Source organism: Schistocerca americana, chromosome 4, assembly GCF_021461395.2.
Source record: "Schistocerca americana isolate TAMUIC-IGC-003095 chromosome 4, iqSchAmer2.1, whole genome shotgun sequence".
In the NCBI taxonomy this organism is placed as follows: Eukaryota; Metazoa; Arthropoda; class Insecta; order Orthoptera; family Acrididae; genus Schistocerca; species Schistocerca americana.
The window spans coordinates 286,834,937-286,854,303 of NC_060122.1; the positions used below are offsets into that span (position 1 = coordinate 286,834,937).

Below are 19,367 nucleotides of genomic sequence, written 5' to 3' on the forward strand. Positions count from 1 at the left end.
ACGGCTAATAATGGAAGCAAGGCTAAAGAAAAATCAAGACACTTTCATAGGATTTGTCGACCTGGAAAAAGCGTTCGACAATATAAAATGGTGCAAGCTGTTCGAGATTCTGAAAAAAGTAGGGGTAAGCTATAGGGAGAGACGGGTCATATACAATATGTACAACAACCAAGAGGGAATAATAAGAGTGGACGATCAAGAACGAAGTGCTCGTATTAAGAAGGGTGTAAGACAAGGCTGTAGCCTTTCGCCCCTACTCTTCAATCTGTGCATCGAGGAAGCTATGATGGAAATAAAAGAAAGGTTCAGGAGTGGAATTAAAATACAAGGTGAAAGGATATCAGTGATACAATTTGCTGATGGCATTGCTATCCTGAGTGAAAGTGAAGAAGAATTAAATGATCTGCTGGACGGAATGAACAGTCTAATGAGTACACAGTATGGTTTGAGAGTAAATCAGAGAAAGACGAAGGTAATGAGAAGTAGTAGAAATGAGAACAGCGAGAAACTTAACATCAGGATTGATGGTCACGAAGTCAATGAAGTTAAGGAATTCTGCTACCTAGGCAGTACAATAACCAATGACGGATGGAGCAAGGAGGACATCAAAAGCGGACTCGCTATGGCAAAAAAGGCATTTCTGGCCAAGAGAAGTCTACTAATATCAAATACTGGTCTTAATTTGAGGAAGAAATTTCTGAGGATGTACATCTGGAGTACAGCATTGTATGGTAGTGAAACATGGACTGTGGGAAAACCGGAACAGAAGAGAATCGAAGCATTTGAGATGTGGTGCTATAGACGAATGTTGAAAATTAGGTGGACTGATAAGGTAAGGAATGAGGAGGTTCTACGCAGAATCGGAGAGGAAAGGAATATGTGGAAAACACTGATAAGGAGAAGGGACAGGATGATAGGACATCTGCTAAGACATGAGGGAATGACTTCCATGGTACTAGAGGGAGCTGTAGAGGGCAAAAACTGTAGAGGAAGACAGAGATTGGAATACGTCAAGCAAATAATTGAGGATGTAGGTTGCAAGTGCTACTCTGAGATGAAGAGGTTAGCACAGGAAAGGAATTTGTGGCGGGCCGCATCAAACCAGTCAGTAGACTGATGACCAAAAAAAAAAAAAAAATCCAAACAACATTGCTTTGGTTCACTCCGAGATACCTGGACACTTCCCTTGTTGAGAGCCCTTCCTGCCACAAAGTAACAATGCAGATATGGTCGAACCTCGGAATTGACCGTCTGGGCATGGTTGAACTACAGACAACACGAGCCGTGTACCTCCTTCCTGGTGGAATGACTGGAACTGATCGGCTGTTGGATCCCGTCCATCTAATAGGCACTGCTCATGCATGATTGTTTACATCTTTGGGCTGGTTTAGTGACATCTCTGAACAGTCAAAGGGACTGTGTCTGTGATACAGTATCCACAGTCAATGTCAGTCTTCAGGAGTTCTGGGAACCGGGGTGTTACAAAACCTTTTTTGATGTGTATATATTGCGTTGCCTGACATAGCTCTGTCCACGAGTTCAAACTGGAAAGCAGAAGCAGATCACGTAGTAGTTCATGATGGGAAGGTTACCTGTCGAAACATTAACTGTGTTTTAATATTTTACCTGGGCATATTCCCATGACCTATTCAAACTGTCACATTAAATTCCTCTTGTTTACAGTCAGGTAACAGTTATTCTACTGACCCATCTTCCTATTTGTTATATTGCTTTCTAAACTTGCAGATCTCTTGAAGTCTTATGTTACCAACTTGGTTTTTGATACAAGAAAGTGTGATCTGCTATAAGCATCATCATTGTACTTGTTTCCAGCATGTGATATGAATCCAAGATTTCTCTCAACATCAAGTTTTGTACTCCCATTATGTGCCCCATGGAAATCATACAAAAATATTTAAAGTTCTATCCCATTACTTAGAGTTTCCATGAGATGTTTTCAAGGGGCAAACCTACTTTAACTCTGTGGGCACTTTGTTCTTCCATCCAAACTGTCTGAATCCTTTATCTGATCTAGCATTGTGCATTTCACAGTTGTACACCAATTAAGGATATTTGTAGAAGACCATACTATCAGAGATTCTTGATGTGTGTGTGTGTGTGTGTGTGTGTGTGTGTATGTGTGTATGTGTGAGTGGGTGAGTGAGTGAGAGAGAGAGAGAGAGGTGTCAAGTCAGGTGCCTCGTGATGCTAAAGATGCTCTTTATTTTCTTCATTATGCTTTAACAGTATTATAAAAAGGATAGTTGCTACTCACCATTAGATGGAGCTGCTGAGTCACAGATAGGCATGACAAAAAGACTGTCAGAAAGGAGCTTTTGGTCACTATGTATTCTTCAGAAACATTCAAAATACACACACACAATTGCATATACAACTCACACATACATGACCACAATGTCTGGCTGCCTGTTGCTGCTGGGGCAGCCATAGACTGTGACCGTGTGTGTGTGTGTGTGTGTGTGTGTGTGTGTGTGTGTGTGTGAGTTGTATTTCCATGTGCTTGTATGTCTGTGTGTGTGTGTGTGTGTGTGTGTGTGTGTGTGTGTGTGTGTTTTGTCTGTTTCTGACGAAGATTTAGTTGGCCAAAAGCTCACATTTTGACAGTTCTTTTGTTGTGCCTATCTGGGACTCAGCATCTCTGTTATATAGTGAGTAGCAATCTATCCTTATCATAATATTGTCATGTTCCATCATGGATTTTCCAAGTGATAATCTTTGTTTTTCAGATGGGCACAGAAAAAGGCTGTTAGAAATTGAGCTTTCGGGCAACTAGGCCTTCACCAGAAACGGACAACACACACACACACACACACACACACACACACACACACAGGACTGTTGCTATTAATCACATAGCAGAGAGCTATGTGGTGAGTAGCAATCTAGTCTTTTCATGATATTGTCATATGCTGTCCTGGATTTTCCAAGTGGCAGTAAATGTTTTTTGGACCTTTGTAGAACTTGATGGGAAGATAAGTGTATAGATAGTCAAAAATATCATTGGTAACAGATTCAAACCTGTGCTGTCCTTATTAGCAGAGTGTGGAATTACTACTTCTATGCAATCCTGAGCCTAACTGGGCTGATTCTTAAAAGACATTACAAGACTATGAAATACCCATTGATGCAGAATTGGGACTTGATATTATTAACAGCACTTCTTTTATGTTGCCTTTATGTATGAACTTGTGTATTTCTGCCAATATGCAGTAATACCTTTTGGTCTTCCCTTCTTAGTTTAGTATACACTTGCCATCTACACTCTTAATACCCGCAAGAAAAGCAAGTGTCTTCAGTCCATGTTTCAGTGTGCATAAAATCTTATTTCACAAACTGGATAGAATCATACAAGTAGAGTATTGTACAAGCTTATGACAATGGTTTTGGTACAATATTGTAATAGTACATCAGCAGTGTGAAACTTGAGCTTCTCCCAGCATATCAATTGCTCAGATAACTTCTGGAAATGGATCAGGGTAACATGAATTGTCTATCAATAACCAATGAGGTTCAAAACATTGTATTTTTAGCTCTGCTTTTAATTTCTTCTAGACACTCCCCTGTTAATAATGCAAATATCGTATGCCTACTACTTGACACAGTACAAAATTCAGACAAAAAAGGCAACTGCAAACAGACTGCACCTCTAGCTCTTACACAACTAAACAACCTGTTCTTAACAATGCTCGTCTGAGAAATGATGCATCATGTATGTTGCTGATTTCACTAAAACCCATAAAGTCAATCATTGTATGTATTTAATTAGCGCATAGTGAGTTGACACATAACATCATCCTTTTGTGAATGATACTTACTATCTAATAATGTTCATCATTAAACAATGGAGCTCTGCAGGTAACCACACACCACACTATTGAAGTGTTAAGTAATAGACAGGAACATAAACGAGATTGTCCAGAAACTTAGCTATGAGATTAATGTTTTTTGTGAAAGCTAAAACACACACACACACACACACATACACACACACACACACACACACACACACACACACATACACAAACACAAACAAATGAGAGGTAAATGCTTTAAGTAAAAATGCAAAATAAATGCATGATGAAATAAATAAATGAATAGAAATGTGAAGTGATTATACATACAACTTTAAAATTATTTGAGATATTGCAAAATGAAAAACAGAAGTTACACTGTGTATTGTATTTTAATTCTGTAGTGTGAAAATATTTCATTAAGCATAGTTGATTGTAGAATGCAGACAAAATATGGCATGGTTGGCCATATTGTTGTGAATTACATCTGAAATACTAATGAAAATGCTATGTAGAGGATCAATGGAAAGGTCACAAGTTAAAGTGGAATAATGCCATAATTAAATAACATTAAACAGAACTACAGTGGTTGTGGGGGTAATTAGAAAAACTGTCTAGAAAGTGGCTGACATTGCTACTACATTGTGCTGTACAAATTCAGGACAACTTTTACAATGAGAGAGACTAATTCATTTGTGTAAACAAAGGTGAGAAGGTAAAGATGCTAATAGGCAGTGAGAGGTAGGAAACAGAACATGAGACATCAACAAAGGATAGATGATATAAAGTAACAGTTTGGAAGGAAGCCAATGGCAACATTAACCAGATACTGGACAGTCCTAATTACACATAAACAAGTCTGAACTTGCAGCTGAAGGTTTCCAATAACCCCTTTCTTCAAAGTTAACAATAAACACACACACACACACACACACACACACACACACACACACAGAGAGAGAGAGAGAGAGAGAGAGAGAGAGAGAGAGAGAGAGATTAGATTTAAATTAGATTAGTTTTCATTCCATAGATCCGTGCTGAGGAGATCCTCGTGGATGTAGAACATGCCAATATTTTTTTTTTTTTTAAAGCTGAAATAACAATACTAATAGTATGAATATATACAATACATCATTTGTTTCTATTAAAAAATTCGTCAATGGAGTAGAAGGAGTTGGCCACTAGTAAGTCTTTCAGGCTTCTTTTAAACTGATCTTTATTTGTAACTAAATTTTTTATGTTTGCTGGCAAATTATTGAAGATGAATGCTCCTGAGTAGTGGTCCCCTTCTTGAACTAAAGTGCTTTTAAGTCCTTGTGCAGATCATTTTTGTTCCTGGTATTGTATGTATGAACTGAGCTGTTTGTTGGGAAAGATATATTATTTAAGACAAATTTCATTAAGGAGTAAATATACTGAGAGGCAGTAGTTAGTATACCCAGTTCTTTGAAGAGGTTTCTACAGGACGTCTGTGAATTTACTCCACAAATAATACGTATTACACGCTTTTGGACTCTGAAAACTTTTGTTTGACTTAAAGAGTTACCCCAAAATATTACACCATATGACATTATGGAATGAAAGTAGGCAAAGTATGCAAGCTTTTTCATTTTTATGTCACCTATGTCTGCTAATACTCGAATTGCAAATACAGATTTGTTAGGGCTTTTCTGCATTTCTGTGGTGTGCTCCTCCCAACTGAATTTATTATCAAGTTGTAATTCCAGGAATTTAAGACTGTCAACCTCTTCTGTCTGCTCTTCTTCATACTTTATGCATATGCTGGGTGGAAACCTCTTACAGGTTCTGAATTGCATATAGTGAGTCTTTTCGAAGTTTAATGTCAGTGAGTTCGCTTTAAACCATTTGTCAATATCCAAGAAAATATCATTAGCAGATCTTTCTAGAACTACACTCGACATACTATTTATTACAATACTTGTGTCATCTGCAAACTAAACGAACTCTGCTTTTGCCAGTGTAACTGATGAGATATCATTAATGTACACAAGAAAAAGCAATGGCCCTAAGATGGATCCTTGTGGGACACCACATGTAATTTCTTCCCATTCTGATGATGACTGATGACTTAATTCACTAGTCCCTTGCACTGACACCCTTTGTTTCCTGTTAGTGAGGTATGACTTGAACCATTTTGCAGCACTGCCCATGACACCATAGAATTCAATTTATTAAAAAGGATGTTGTGGTTCACACAATCAAATGCCTCTGACGAATCACAGAAAATACCTGTTGCTTGTAACTTGTTAATGAATTAAGTACATTTTCACTGTAGGTGTAAATAGCCTTCTCAATATCAGAATTGTTCAGAAATCCAAACTGTGTTCTTGATAATATGTTATTTGTGCTCAGATGGTTGAGAAGCTGACTGTACATTACTTTTTCTAAAATTTTGAGAATGCTGGCAAAAGTGAAAGCGGTCTGTAGTTTGATGGTATCTCTTTATCCCCTTTCTTGAATAGAGGCTTAACATCTGCATATTTTAGCCAGTCAGGAAATGTCCCAGTTATAATTGACTGGTTACACAAGTAACTTAGAATTGTACGAAACTCACAAGAACACGCCTTAATTAACTTTGTTGGTATTTCATCGTAACCACTAGATTGCTTTGTTTTTAAAGATTTTATTATGGAAGTTATTTCTTTTGGTGAAGTGAGTGATATATTCATGTACCTGAAGCTATTTGTAAAGGCTAGTTTCAGATATTCAAGGGCATTATTTACTGATCCTGACAATCCCATTCTATCAGTAACAGATATAAAGTACTTGTTAAATAGATTTGCCACACTATGCCCATCAGTTACTATTGTGTCATCCACCCTTAGTGCTATTTGCTCTTGTTCCTTTCTGGTTCTACCAGTCTCCTCTTTCACTATGTCCCATATTGTTTTTATTTTGTTCCCTGACATTGCTATCTTCTTCTCGTAGTGCATTTGTTTAGATGTCTGAATTACTTTTTTTAAATATTTTACAGTATTCCTTGTATTTAGCTAAATCATCAGCATTGGAGCTGAGAGAGAGAGAGAGAGAGAGAGAGAGAGAGAGAGAGAGAGAGCGTTTTTGTGTCCTAGCTCAGCAACCTGACAGCTAGCTTCCAGTTTATTGCAAATTGCTCTGGATGTAATCTGGTGTTATCAGGTTTTCTGTTTCAGGGTGACGTACCTGCTGCAAGAGGAATATTATCGCTTGCCTTTCAAGCTAACCCAAACTCAGAAGAAATCTGGCTTGCTGCTGTCAAACTTGAATCGGAGAACTCTGAGTATGAACGTGCTCGTCGTCTGCTGGCTAAGGCTCGTGCATCTGCACCAACCCCAAGGTAACTGTAATCCGTTATTGACATAAAATTTGAAACCAGGGAAAATGTTGTCGATGCTTCTTCAATCACAGGACTACATGACATCATATTTTCCATGCTCTTTTGTTAAGATGTAAGGTCAGTGCTACATTTTTATGATTGTGCTTGTAATTAGTCAAAAGAAAGTTAGTAAATCTGATGTTAAACAGAAAGTAAATCATATAGGTTTACTGTATTCAAAGAGTCACAAGCAATTTTTTTCATTAATCTTTTACAATGATGGTAGGGATATCAGAGTAATGAATCTCAGTCTTTAGAAACCTGTGGTTGAGAAAGATTATCACATTCGAATAATATTATCGCTTTGCATGCCACTCTTGACAAACTTTCTTAGTGTTTCCTCAGATTTGATGTTCTGTTTGTATTATCAACTTTTATGTATCTCCTTTGATATTTTCATGAGTTTCGTTAACCAGTAATATGCAACTTCTGGGAAATTCTGTCAATAATCAGAGTGTTTATAAATTCCGTGCATTTATCTCAGCCAGAACTCATGCTTTATTAGGACATTCAGTATGCATTAAACATTTTCAGCAATTATGTAAGCTTTTTCAGAAGTTCTAGCTAATACATTTGAGTGCATATTTGCATTTGGTTTTAAAGTGCTTGAAACTAATAAAGCTTTTAAACATTTTTGCTTTAATGTGGATGTTGCTGCGCCTTCATTAGGAATGTTTGATTCCCTAAATTTATTTCTGTATTCTGTTATGATTGCCATACTACATTTCTTGAACAATATTACATCTATGTTATTAAAAAAAATATAAAAAAATAAAAGAATAAATGTTTAGAATTCTGTCATTCATTGATTATTTAAATTGTTTTTCTTTACACTAAAATTCTCAATCTTGTAGGGTAATGATGAAATCTGCAAAGCTTGAGTGGGCTTTGGACAATCTAGAGCAAGCACTTATGCTCTTGGAAGAAGCTATTAAAGTGTTTCCAGAATTTCCTAAACTCTGGCTGATGAAAGGTCAAATAGAAGAGCAGCAAGGGAAAGTTGATAAAGCATGGGACACATATAACATGGGGGTGAGTGTAATCACAGTTTCGTCATCATCACCATTTGTTGCCAGTCATGTTGCTTCATCAGCTCAAATATGATTATTGAATGTCATCATAATTATTACAGCAGTTGTTGAAAGTTCAATAATAGAGGTGTTTTATGTGTACTATGTATTTGTGTTTGAACAATAGATGCCCTATAATTCTAAATCTTAACAGAAAGCTTTATTGTCATAATATGTTACAGAAGTGATTCCACAACTATTTCTTGTCATCTAATATGTGTTGCTATGGAACTATAGCAACATTACATTGTGGTTAGATTTGTGACTATCTCCTTTATTTTCAAATCATTTAGAAGAAATTTTATCTTAAATGTGGTCAAATGTGGCAAATATATGTTTCAAATCTCACTTTTTTTATCTGTTGCATTTGGCTCACATACCATGCATCAAACAGAAGACATAATATAAAAGTAAGGATATACAGTACAAAGTTCAGCCATAAGAAAATAGGTTCAATAATATTTGCAGGCAACAACCAGTTAAAAAGTCCATGACTATTATGTACCTTATTGCAGTTTCTAATAAGAAGATAATGAAGGTACTAGTGGGAAATAAATGTTTTAGTTTGTCAGTGTCTTGCACATAGTGACTTGCTGATTTGAGAGCATTTGTAGCATCTGCAGTTTTGTTACAACAACCTAAAACACCGGAAGTAGAACAGCAGTGACAGAGCATGAGAGTTACACATGCACGTGAACATTGACTAAGGAAAAGAGCAGTCCAGGCTGAACCTGATAACAGGCAAAGTTTGTTACAGGAAAATCATAGAATACTTCTAGTTGTCAAGTAGAAACTTCACTGAGCATGACTGAAGCAAGAGAGAGTAGGCTGCACTGTTGATGTGCACTGGCTCCATGCGGCCCACAATAGTGCTGGCAACAAGCGAAGTACATGACTTTGTTTCAGTCTCTTGCCAGCTACATCACATACATACTCCACGGTTGTGGTGATGTCTTAAGTCTGCGCACCACCACGTGCTTCCCCATCTCTGTTGAGCTGACATCGCTGGAAGGAGGTAGAAGACGTACCAGGTGGGTGGGTCTGCTGCTGAAGATGAACTGGCATAGCTCAGGAGACCACAGGGTTCACTCAGATGACTGCATGGCAGTGGCAGCCACTGTATGCCACGATGATCACCTCCATCAGCTTGTCGGTGTCCAAAGGGATGTCATCATCGTGAGCCTGTGCAGTCTGCGGCCCAGCAGGGCATATGATTGGAAATCTATTGGAAGTGACTTGGAGACATGGCAACAACACTGCACTCACTGGTGATGAGAAAAATGTGCCATTGGCGGTGAGAGGTAGTCATCATGATGACAAGGGAAGGGCCACCGGATGCGTCTGTGAGAGGGCAGCTTCCAGGCAGATGCTGTCAAACACCGACTGAGAGCTCAGTGCTGCCAGCAACCGCAACTCAATGTCACCAGCTCCTAACAGTGCCTCAAGCAGCAGTGCTCCCATGGCGCCTGGCCCCTAGAGTGGAGGGTGCTTGCAGGCGAACTCCCTGCGGGGGTCTTCTTGTGACTGTGGTGGCGGCAGGTAGGTAGGTGCCCTAGCCAGGTTGCAGCTGATTCTTGGTGGGACAGTGATACCGTACCAGTGCCGTGGTGAACATGCACTAACTGTGCATCACTCGTGTTGTCACCAGCACTCATCAGGCTGCCAACCAAAAGTATGCTGCCAGATAGGGGCACTCAGGGCATACCGTGAAGGGCATGAGCACACCCGTCTGGCAACAGCACCCGGCAGAACAGGTTCACCAGAGTCAAGAGCTGCAGGCTGTGAAGGATATCTTCCAGTCTTCAGGGATTCAGTGGTGTGTTCATGTAGGTGCTGAGAAACAAAGCAATCTTGAGTCTTATGATGAGTCTGCCGAGCACTTTTTTAACACTGTCTTAAAGATGCACACCATACGCTTTGCCTCTCCATTTGATTGTGGGTGAAATGATGCAGATGTAAAGTGGATAACACCATTGCCGAAGTGAAGCGGATGATGCCATTGCAGGTGTAGAAATTGTGAAACAATGCTGATGTGAACTGTGGCCATTATCAGAGACAATCATCAGGGAAAGTCCTGCAGTCATGAAAAACTGAGTGGGAGCTCAGATAGTCTCCTCTGTTCTGATAGGGCACATGCACAGGACATACAGATAGTTGGACAGCTTGTCGAGCATCACTACCCACATAGAATTGCAGAAGGGCCCTGCAAAGTCAATGTGGATGCTGTCCAGTGGCTCACTCAACATGGGACAGGAAGCAAAAGCTCTTGGTGATGCCGCCTACTGCTTGGTGCACTGTTTGCAATCATGGACGATCTACTCAATTGCCAAATTGATTCGAGGCCAGTAGACAAAACACTGCACTAGGACTATCGTGTGGGTCATACGCCAATGGGCACAGGGTTTGGGAGCCAGGATGTGAGCCTGTAGTATTGGAAGGATGATGATGCAGGGTTATCTGAGTCATTGCTAAGGAGGAGAGTGCCATCGACTGCCCTAACAAGGGAGGAAATAGGGGGAGCAGACCGAACACCTTGGTGGGCAGCCACTTGAGCCAACCATTTTAAACAGAATCCACTACCTGTCAGAGCATGGGATCTTTCTGGGTGGCCTGTGTTACGTGATGTACTTTCACTGGAAGAGTATCCACCATGTGCTGCCAATGAGCATTAATTTGGAACTAGAAAACTTTGGCTTTTGCGAACGACAGGTCGGGTCACATTGGCAGGTGAGACGATGCGTCTGCATTAGCATGGTGTACCATGGATTTGTGATGAATTTCATAGTGATACACACACAAAAACAAAGCCTAATGCTGGAGTCATTCTGCGATCTTGTCAGCAAATTGCGAGTGGGGACTGAAGAGTGCCACAAGTGACTTACGGTCAGTGATGACATGGAACTTGTCGTAGAACAAAACATGGAACTTTACAACTCTGTACCTTATGGCTAAAGATTCCTTTCTAACTGTGAGTTATTGCACTGAATAGCTGTCAACATCTTTGAGGCATATGCAATAGGCTGTTCAGAGCTGTCAGCATTTCTGTGAGCCAGTACTGCCCCAACCCCATATTGGAAGGTGCGCATTGCTGCAAGGACAAGCTGTTTACCCATTGTGAAGGGACCAAGGCACCACAATGACTTTAGCAGCAACTTAATATGGGTGGCCCATCTGTCGCAGTCCCTCAAACAAATGAAAGAATATCCTTTTTTATGCAGTGTGTTCAGTGGATGAATGATATCCACCACAATCCTGACAAATTTTGAATAATAACTGACTTAACCCAGGAATGACTGTAGTTCCTTCAGATTCTGCAGCTTACGTAGATTGTCAGTGGCCGCAACATGATGCTTCATATGTTTGATGGTGTCCTTTGAAAGAAGGTGGCCCAAATTATTGATTTTGGCCTGAGAAAACTTCCATTTCAGCAGGTTGCACTTAAAGCCCACCTCTTGCAATTTAGTGAACAGAATCCAGACATTAGTGATATGTTTCTGCCATGAGGAACTCGTGAAATTAATGTCTTCAAGATAGCTTGTACAGTATGGAACACCTTGCATTAACTCTTTGGTAAGGTAAATTGTTGGAATTCACAGTGCCAAATGGCAGGCATGTATTACAGTAAAACCCAAAGGGAGTGTTGATTACCATAATTTATTAAGAACCAGAATCAAGCTGAAGCTGGACATATACCTGTGCCAAATCAGTTTTCGAAAAACACTCACTGCCCTCCAGCATCACGAATATTTCTTCAGGGTGAAGAACAGGATAGCAGTCCACTATTCATTCAACATTAATGATGGATTTAAAAAACCCGCACAAGTGAAGTGCCCCTGCAGGGTTATGGATAAAGACTTGAGTTGTAGCCCACTGACTGGAAGGCATGAGATTGATGACGCCCAGGCCTTGCATCTTGTCCAGTTCTTTCTTGATAGTCAGCTGTAGAGCAAATGGAATAGGCTGAGCATAACAAAATTTGAGAACTGCCTTCAGTTTAAGGGCAATATGGGCATCACATTCTTTTGCAGCACCCAGTCCTGGAAGCAGCAGAAACCTGAACTCACAGAAGAGGTCATCCAACATCTGGAATGGGATGGAGTTGGAAATGAGAGGCACAGCATCCTGAATTTGAAACTCAAAGCGAATGTGTTGAGATGAAAAGTAGTTTCAGACTTCACAGAGTCAACAGCCAAAAATGTGATCACTCCTTAACATGCCAATACTCAGCGTTAGTTATGAACTGGTCTTGAACAAGAATCAGCTAATCACTAGAATTGACCAAGTGCTAATTGGTGGAGAATAGAGACAGGTGACCCAAGTGATGATATGTTACAAGAAAGGCACAGAGGGCCTCATATCAGCATATAAACAGAATTGTTTTTGTTGAATTTGCAGCATAATATAAATATTGCTGGGAACACTGAGCTCCTGGCTGTGCACTGGTATGACACTCTGAATCTCCATAAACTCCATGTCTGCACCCAAGGATTGGCTGTGCAGGCAGCTTCAACAAACAGCTGTTACATGGCCATGTTTATGGCAAGCTGCACACATTCACACCTGTGTGGGCAGCAACTGCAGGCATGTGTTCAGAAACAATCACGACACGAGGGGAAAAGCCACAATCCGATGGCGAATTTTGCAAGCCAGATAAAAATGATGAGGGTGTTGCTTAATGACACCTGCACTGAGGTAGTGGTTGTACTACTGCTATGTCCATAATATCCTCAAACTGTTCAGTCACAGCCTGTGACACTTCAAATGCCTGAGCAACAGCCAGGATCTTCTCGACTGTGGGATCTTGTAAATGTAACACCTCCTGACACACCTCTGTCTGGAGCAGAACAGGTGATATCAAAGTTAGCAAAGGACTTTTTACAATGAGCACAAATGAATTTGCATTAATGATCTAAACCCTGGAGTCGGTTACCCACAGATGATAGGACTGTCCAGTTTCTTTTGTTGGTGATGAAAGTTCAGGCAGGATGCCACAATGTGGGTTTCAGGGTGTATGTGCCCCAGGACAACCGGGAAAATCTGTGAAAAACCTGGTTATTTTTTCATCTGGGAGAAATCCGGGAAAATGCAGGAATTTTTTGAATTCCGGGAATTTCTCATTGTTTTAGCTTTCAGTTAAAGTTTTGTAATTTTGACTGGTAAGAACTGATACTTTAATAAAGAATTTTACTTTGCCCACTATTGCAGAATAACACTGCAGTAATAAAACATAAATGAGAGAATAACATCAAAATAAAACTACAGTTGCAAAGAAAGTGAGCCATTTACAACAACAAAACACGGTGCACCCACAAGTGTCCACTGACAGCAAAACATGCCAAATACTTGGCAATACTTTGTAACAACAAACTGCTTTCAGTGAACATAAAATCACAATTGTTTATGTTTCTAACAAGTTGGAGAAAATATTGTGAATGGTGGTTTGAGAAGCGTTACTTTTTAAGTAAATTTCCTTTTACGCACGATGAATTATGATACATGTGAGAGAGTGTGACTAACTTCTTAAATCACAGAGCATTAGACTCTCATTCAAAACTTAACACTGAGGACCAGACATGTAGAAAAATTACAGGCTCAAAAGACCAGCCATTTACACCAATACTTAAAATTTTACTGGCACATTTGCGTTTGATATATCTTAAAGAGTAACACACGCTAAAAAAGACCAATCTTCAAGATTAGTTTTTCGTATTTTTTTTTAGTTCTTTCATAGATTACAGATTATCCAATAACGATGGCAAAAAGTATAATTATCATTAAAAAAAAAAAAAAAAAAAAAATGTGCGAGGTGAGCCCTCGAGCAATTTCACATTTAGTTAGCTTTTCAATGGGAAAGTTGAAGTGCTTGGTGGAACATATATTCAGCCAGGTAACCCACAAATTGTTCGGTGCACAGCAGTGAAATTTATAATCGTCCTTGCCAGAGATATTCAGGTGTTCCAGTTTAAGGCATGCTCCTAGAATCCTGAGTAACCACACCCTCAGAAAAAAATAGCAAAAAATTTTATATGACATGTATTATATGTGAAAGCTTAATATTTCTTGTATCTATATTATATCCATGTTAATTTAAACCATTAACTTTTCTTGTTTGTGTGTTCATGCTGTTTAACAGTGTTGTTGCTGTTGGCTCACTACACTACGTGTCCTATGCTCTGAATATCTGCTGTCAGTGACTACTGAGATCACGTTACATGAGCTATAATTGGCTGAGAAAAGTGCGTCGCAATCTAGATTTCAGTGCTTTGGAAGTTATCGTGTTGTATTTTGTGGAATTTGTGCTTATACTTTCATAATACAAAAATATTTAGTGTAAATTTTGCTGCACATCAAATGTCTTTAGAAAACTTGATGTTTTTTGTGGTTTTGGTTCCTAAAGTGCCGGGAAGTTTTATGCTGGTGTATAAAACCTTCACTCTTCAAAGTATTGGTATATTTTACAGCTCCGAGGGAATGCACATTGTCATTTAACATGGAAAAAATTTACTTTCACCTGGGAAAAAAATGAATTTTCAACAGGGAAAAAGTGTATTTTCGCCTCAGAAAAACAGTATTTTTGACTGGAAATCTAGGAAAAATCAAGGGATTGTGTGTGTGTGTGTGTGTGTGTGTGTGTGTGTGTGTGTGTGTGTGTGTGTGTGTGTGCGCGCGCGCGCACCCTGTGGGGTTTCCTTACAACAATAAGCTCTGAGGAACTTACAGATTTGAGAAAATGACAATGCTGCAGGATCTATTAATGGATCAAGTTTCCATTTCCAGAGGAAATGAAATATTTTGGGCTAGATCCAAGCAAGAAAAAGGATTTATGCAGAGTCGGGTCCAGTACCTGAAATCCTGCAAAATGTTGCTGCAAATGCTGCATGTACAAGTCACACTCTCCCTTTGCCTCTTGGAATGGTGGTGAAAAAACTGGGGCCGCAGATGATTGTTCCAAGGGTGGTTGTGGAATGTCCGTGACATACTGCAAAACTGTAACCAGCTGACTAAGCAAGTCTAACTGCTGTTGTTGTTGCCCAAGCTGCTGCTGTTGTTATTGTTGTAACAGCGGAACCAACACTCCATTGTGCTCACAGATCACGCAGATATGAAATAACGTCATTGCCAAAAACTGTAGTATCAACAATTTTGTTACAACAACCAAAAGCACAAGAAATACATCAGTGACGGAGCACCGGAGTTACACATGCACACGAAATTTGACTAAGGAAAACAACAATCCAAGCCGAGGCCAATAACAGGCAAAGTTCATTATAGCAGAATCACAGAACAGTCCTAGTGATCATGTAGAACCCTCACTGAGCATGACGGATGGAAGAAGAGGGCCACACTGTTAACATGCGGCTAGCGACAGCACTGGCAAGAAGTGAAATGCCTGCTTGCATTGTGGTCTGTTGCCAGCAATGCTGAATACCAACTCTGCAGTTGTGGTGGTGGCATAAGGAGGTGTGTCCCCAAAGCATTCATGCAAAAGTAACATATAGTTTAAATCACACTCTGATGTTGAGTCATGTAAAAAAAGTTGGATGTGTGATGCCTGTTTTGTGCACATGACATGAAATTTCCATTATGGGAGCACATCCTTATGTTGGGCACTAGGTCCCGTCTGCCTCATGTTGAATCCATAAACCACAGTCTTGTGCAGGAGCAGGTTAAAGATTATAGTACCAATGACCTCTGGGGTTCAGTTTAAGTTCAGGAAGATTGCCTGTAGCATTGAAATCAGGAATATGCTACTGCTGGTTGTGTTGTGTCCTTTGCAAAGAAGTCTACATATTCATAATGTTGGATGCCTTGGAGTTCTGGTTTCCAGAGAAATATCACAGAAGTCCTATGTTGCTGTAGCATGCAACCTTTTTCTTTGTGTTCATAAGACATACATTGGTGTACCTGTACATTGCTAGGTTGTCGAGAGCCAGTATTAGAATTAATAAGTCAGACATGATTAGGATCTTGGCGCACTTCAGGTGACCTGAATGAGTGTTCTTGTGTGACAGCCACTGTCTCCACAGTGAACACTGACATGGTCCAAGGGAAGGTCGACAACTATTCGACTTAGAAGCCAGGACAAAAGAAGGTGTTTCTCCAGATGGCCAATCACTTATTTTTGAACCAATAAAAATATTTTAATAGCATTCTGCCACTGCCTTGCATGTTTGTCATGAATATGCTGTTAATGTTTGACATTTAATTTTTGGGGAACCAATGGATGTTTCACAAAGTGAATAGCTGATAAAAAGGAATTTCCAAGTTCTGGCTCTTCAGGTGAACTGGGTAGCCAGGAAGCTTTCCTATTAAGCAGCAGTTACTATTTAGCAGTGTGCTTTTTGTTTCAATGGATAAATGATAATTGAAGCTCCAGTAAGTCAGCTAATTTCTGAACAATTAGAGATCTTGAATTTGAATTCTTCACAACATAAATTCACAGAAATATGAGATTATGTAATGACTTGCAATTTAAAAAATATACTTACTGCTTACTGCAGTACTACTACAGTGGCATTCACCTGAAGATGGCCAGAAGACTCTGCACCGAAATATCGTAGCAGGAAGTTACTGAAATCCGGCAGTTCTCCCGTGTTTTTATGGAACAATCAGTACGCCGGGAAAGCTTTAAACATCACATACTTACTGCAGCTGCATGTGGCATTTTGCCAAGTTGTATAAAGAATGAAATAAAATAATATCTGAGAAGCCTAAGATTAGAGGGGAGAACAGTCCTAAATTAGCTGTTCCTGTATGCATAGGGAAGTTGTGGAACCATTGTGAGAGTGGTCTGCATAGTGTAGGGCATATTAGAGTTAAGTAGAGTGGAGACCTTTTGTTGTAAGAGATGATCATGTAGCCAGAGGTGATGTAAGAACATGAGTATACGACACTGTTTACTTGCAGGATAATGTTCATAATGCAAATTTTAATGTGCATGTATAGATTCCACATTGCTTCTGTTTCTTCTTAAATTAAGATAACTAATTTTAATAAAATGTAATGTTTTTCCATGTACTTGCTATCATAACATGGATTGGCCATATTTAATGTTCATGGATTTTCTGAAATGTATCACATTTTTTACCTTGTTTTTCCTGTGTTTGGTACTCTGATTCTATTTTCAACATATGGCATGATTGGTTTCCATGGCCCATTCATATTGATATATTTTGTACCTGGTGCCTCTCTTTAATTTTAGTATTTTTGCTCAATTATTTCTCATTACACAAATTTAGCAGTTGAATAACATGTAAGAATTTCCTTTGTTGCATTACTATCATGCATGATATAGCTTTGAAAGTAAGCATTACTGTAGATTAGAACATGTATGTACATAAAAAGAATATGTTATTCTATGATCACATCATAGTATTTTCCTTTGCAGAGAGATAGGGTTCACGTGGTGCGTGCTAAATTTGATTTCTTTTTTTGAACACAGATGTTTTAGTTAATGCTTGCCAGGTTTTACAATGTAATGGATAAAAGAATTTTGAAACTGGAGACTGAGTTGTCTCTCATACAGTTTTATTAGTAACAGAAGGACTTACTCTCATTTGTTTTGTAATGAATCATTCCATATGTTGAAGGTATTTTTTGTTGTTTTAATATTTTCTTTTAATTTCCTCTAATATGAAATAAACTGTATGTGCTATGTATTTTATACGAAAGATTCATATATGTTATGAATATAATAGAGGGAAACATTCCAAGTGGGAAAAATATATCTAAAAACAAAGAAGATGTGACTTACCAAACGAAAGCACTGGCAGGTAGATAGACACACAAACATACGCACAAAATTCAAGCTTTCGCAACCAACGGTTGCTTCATCAGGAAAGAGGAAAGGAGAGGGAAAGACAAAAGGATGTGGGTTTTAAGAGAGAGGGTAAGGAGTCATTCCAATCCCGGGAGCGGAAAGACTTACCTTAGGGGTAAGGTAAGTCTAAGGTAAGTCTTTCCACTCCCGGGATTGGAATGACTCCTTACCCTCTCCCTTAAAACCCACATCCTTTTGTCTTTCCCTCTCCTTCCCTCTTTCCTGATGAAGCAACCGTTGGTTGCGAAAGCTTGAATTTTGTGTGTATGTTTGTGTTTGTTTGTGTGTCTATTGACCTGCCAGCGCTTTCGTTTGGTAAGTCACATCATCTTTGTTTTTAGATAGATTCATATATGTCTTTGACTGCTTCATAATCATCCAGAAAGTGCAAAAAAATTGTTTATTTTTTGTTTATCTGTTTTGTTACATAGATTAAGAAGTGTCCTACTTCAATTCCATTATGGCGATTGTTGTCATCCTTGGAAGAACGTCGTGGTCTGTTAACAAAAGCACGTTCAGTACTGGAGAAAGGCCGATTGCGCAATCCAAAATGTGCTGAACTGTGGTTGGAGGCTATACGTGTTGAATTTCGTGGTGGATTACGAGACATAGCCAATACTCTAATGGCTAAAGGTATGTGTGGAATGTATGGCCAGTTGTGATGGCTGAAATTTTTACCTTGAAAGAAACTTTTGTTCTTCACCTAAAAGTTTTTGTCTATTTTTAAGGAATGTCATGTGTTTCACTGTTACAATATTGTTTGAATTTTGATATTAACTCTTTAATAGCATATTGCAAGAGCTGTTTAACAAGAGAACCCCAATTTATTATGAAACTGGTTTTGAGTAACACTATTATAAATTTGATGAGGAATATGAATCTTTAATGTGTAATTAGATTTGTGCAAAATAAGAGACTCATCTGCAACACTGTTGATAATTCAAGCAGATAGACTTGTTCTATTTCCAGTAATAAAAACTTATTACTGAACAAATTTTACAGCACTGCAAGAATGCCCAACATCTGGCATTTTATGGGCAGAAGCTATTTTCCTTGAACAGAGACCTCAGAGAAAGACAAAAAGTGTGGATGCACTGAAGAGATGTGAGCATGACCCTCATGTACTCCTTGCTGTCTCTAAGTAAGTGTCTGTTATATACTTACTCTCTGATTACACACAGTGCAACTTTTGTCATCATGAAAACCCTTTGTTAAGGGAAGCAAACTGTTGGAGAGGCATAGAAATGTAAACATTATTTTGTCACACTTAAATCACTCTCTTCCACTGT

The 19,367-nt window shown here is 39.1% G+C and overlaps 1 protein-coding gene across 1 annotated transcript in view; it reads left to right on the forward strand.

The window, feature by feature from the left end:
- Positions 1-19,367, forward strand: part of LOC124612471 (pre-mRNA-processing factor 6) — a 75,125-nt gene that overhangs the window by 47,395 nt on the left and 8,363 nt on the right. Inside the window, exons 14-17 of the mRNA XM_047140700.1 lie at positions 6,986-7,149; positions 8,043-8,220; positions 18,510-18,711; positions 19,081-19,219. Coding sequence (XP_046996656.1) covers positions 6,986-7,149; positions 8,043-8,220; positions 18,510-18,711; positions 19,081-19,219 — 683 coding nt within the window. The remainder of the gene's footprint in view (positions 1-6,985; positions 7,150-8,042; positions 8,221-18,509; positions 18,712-19,080; positions 19,220-19,367) is intronic.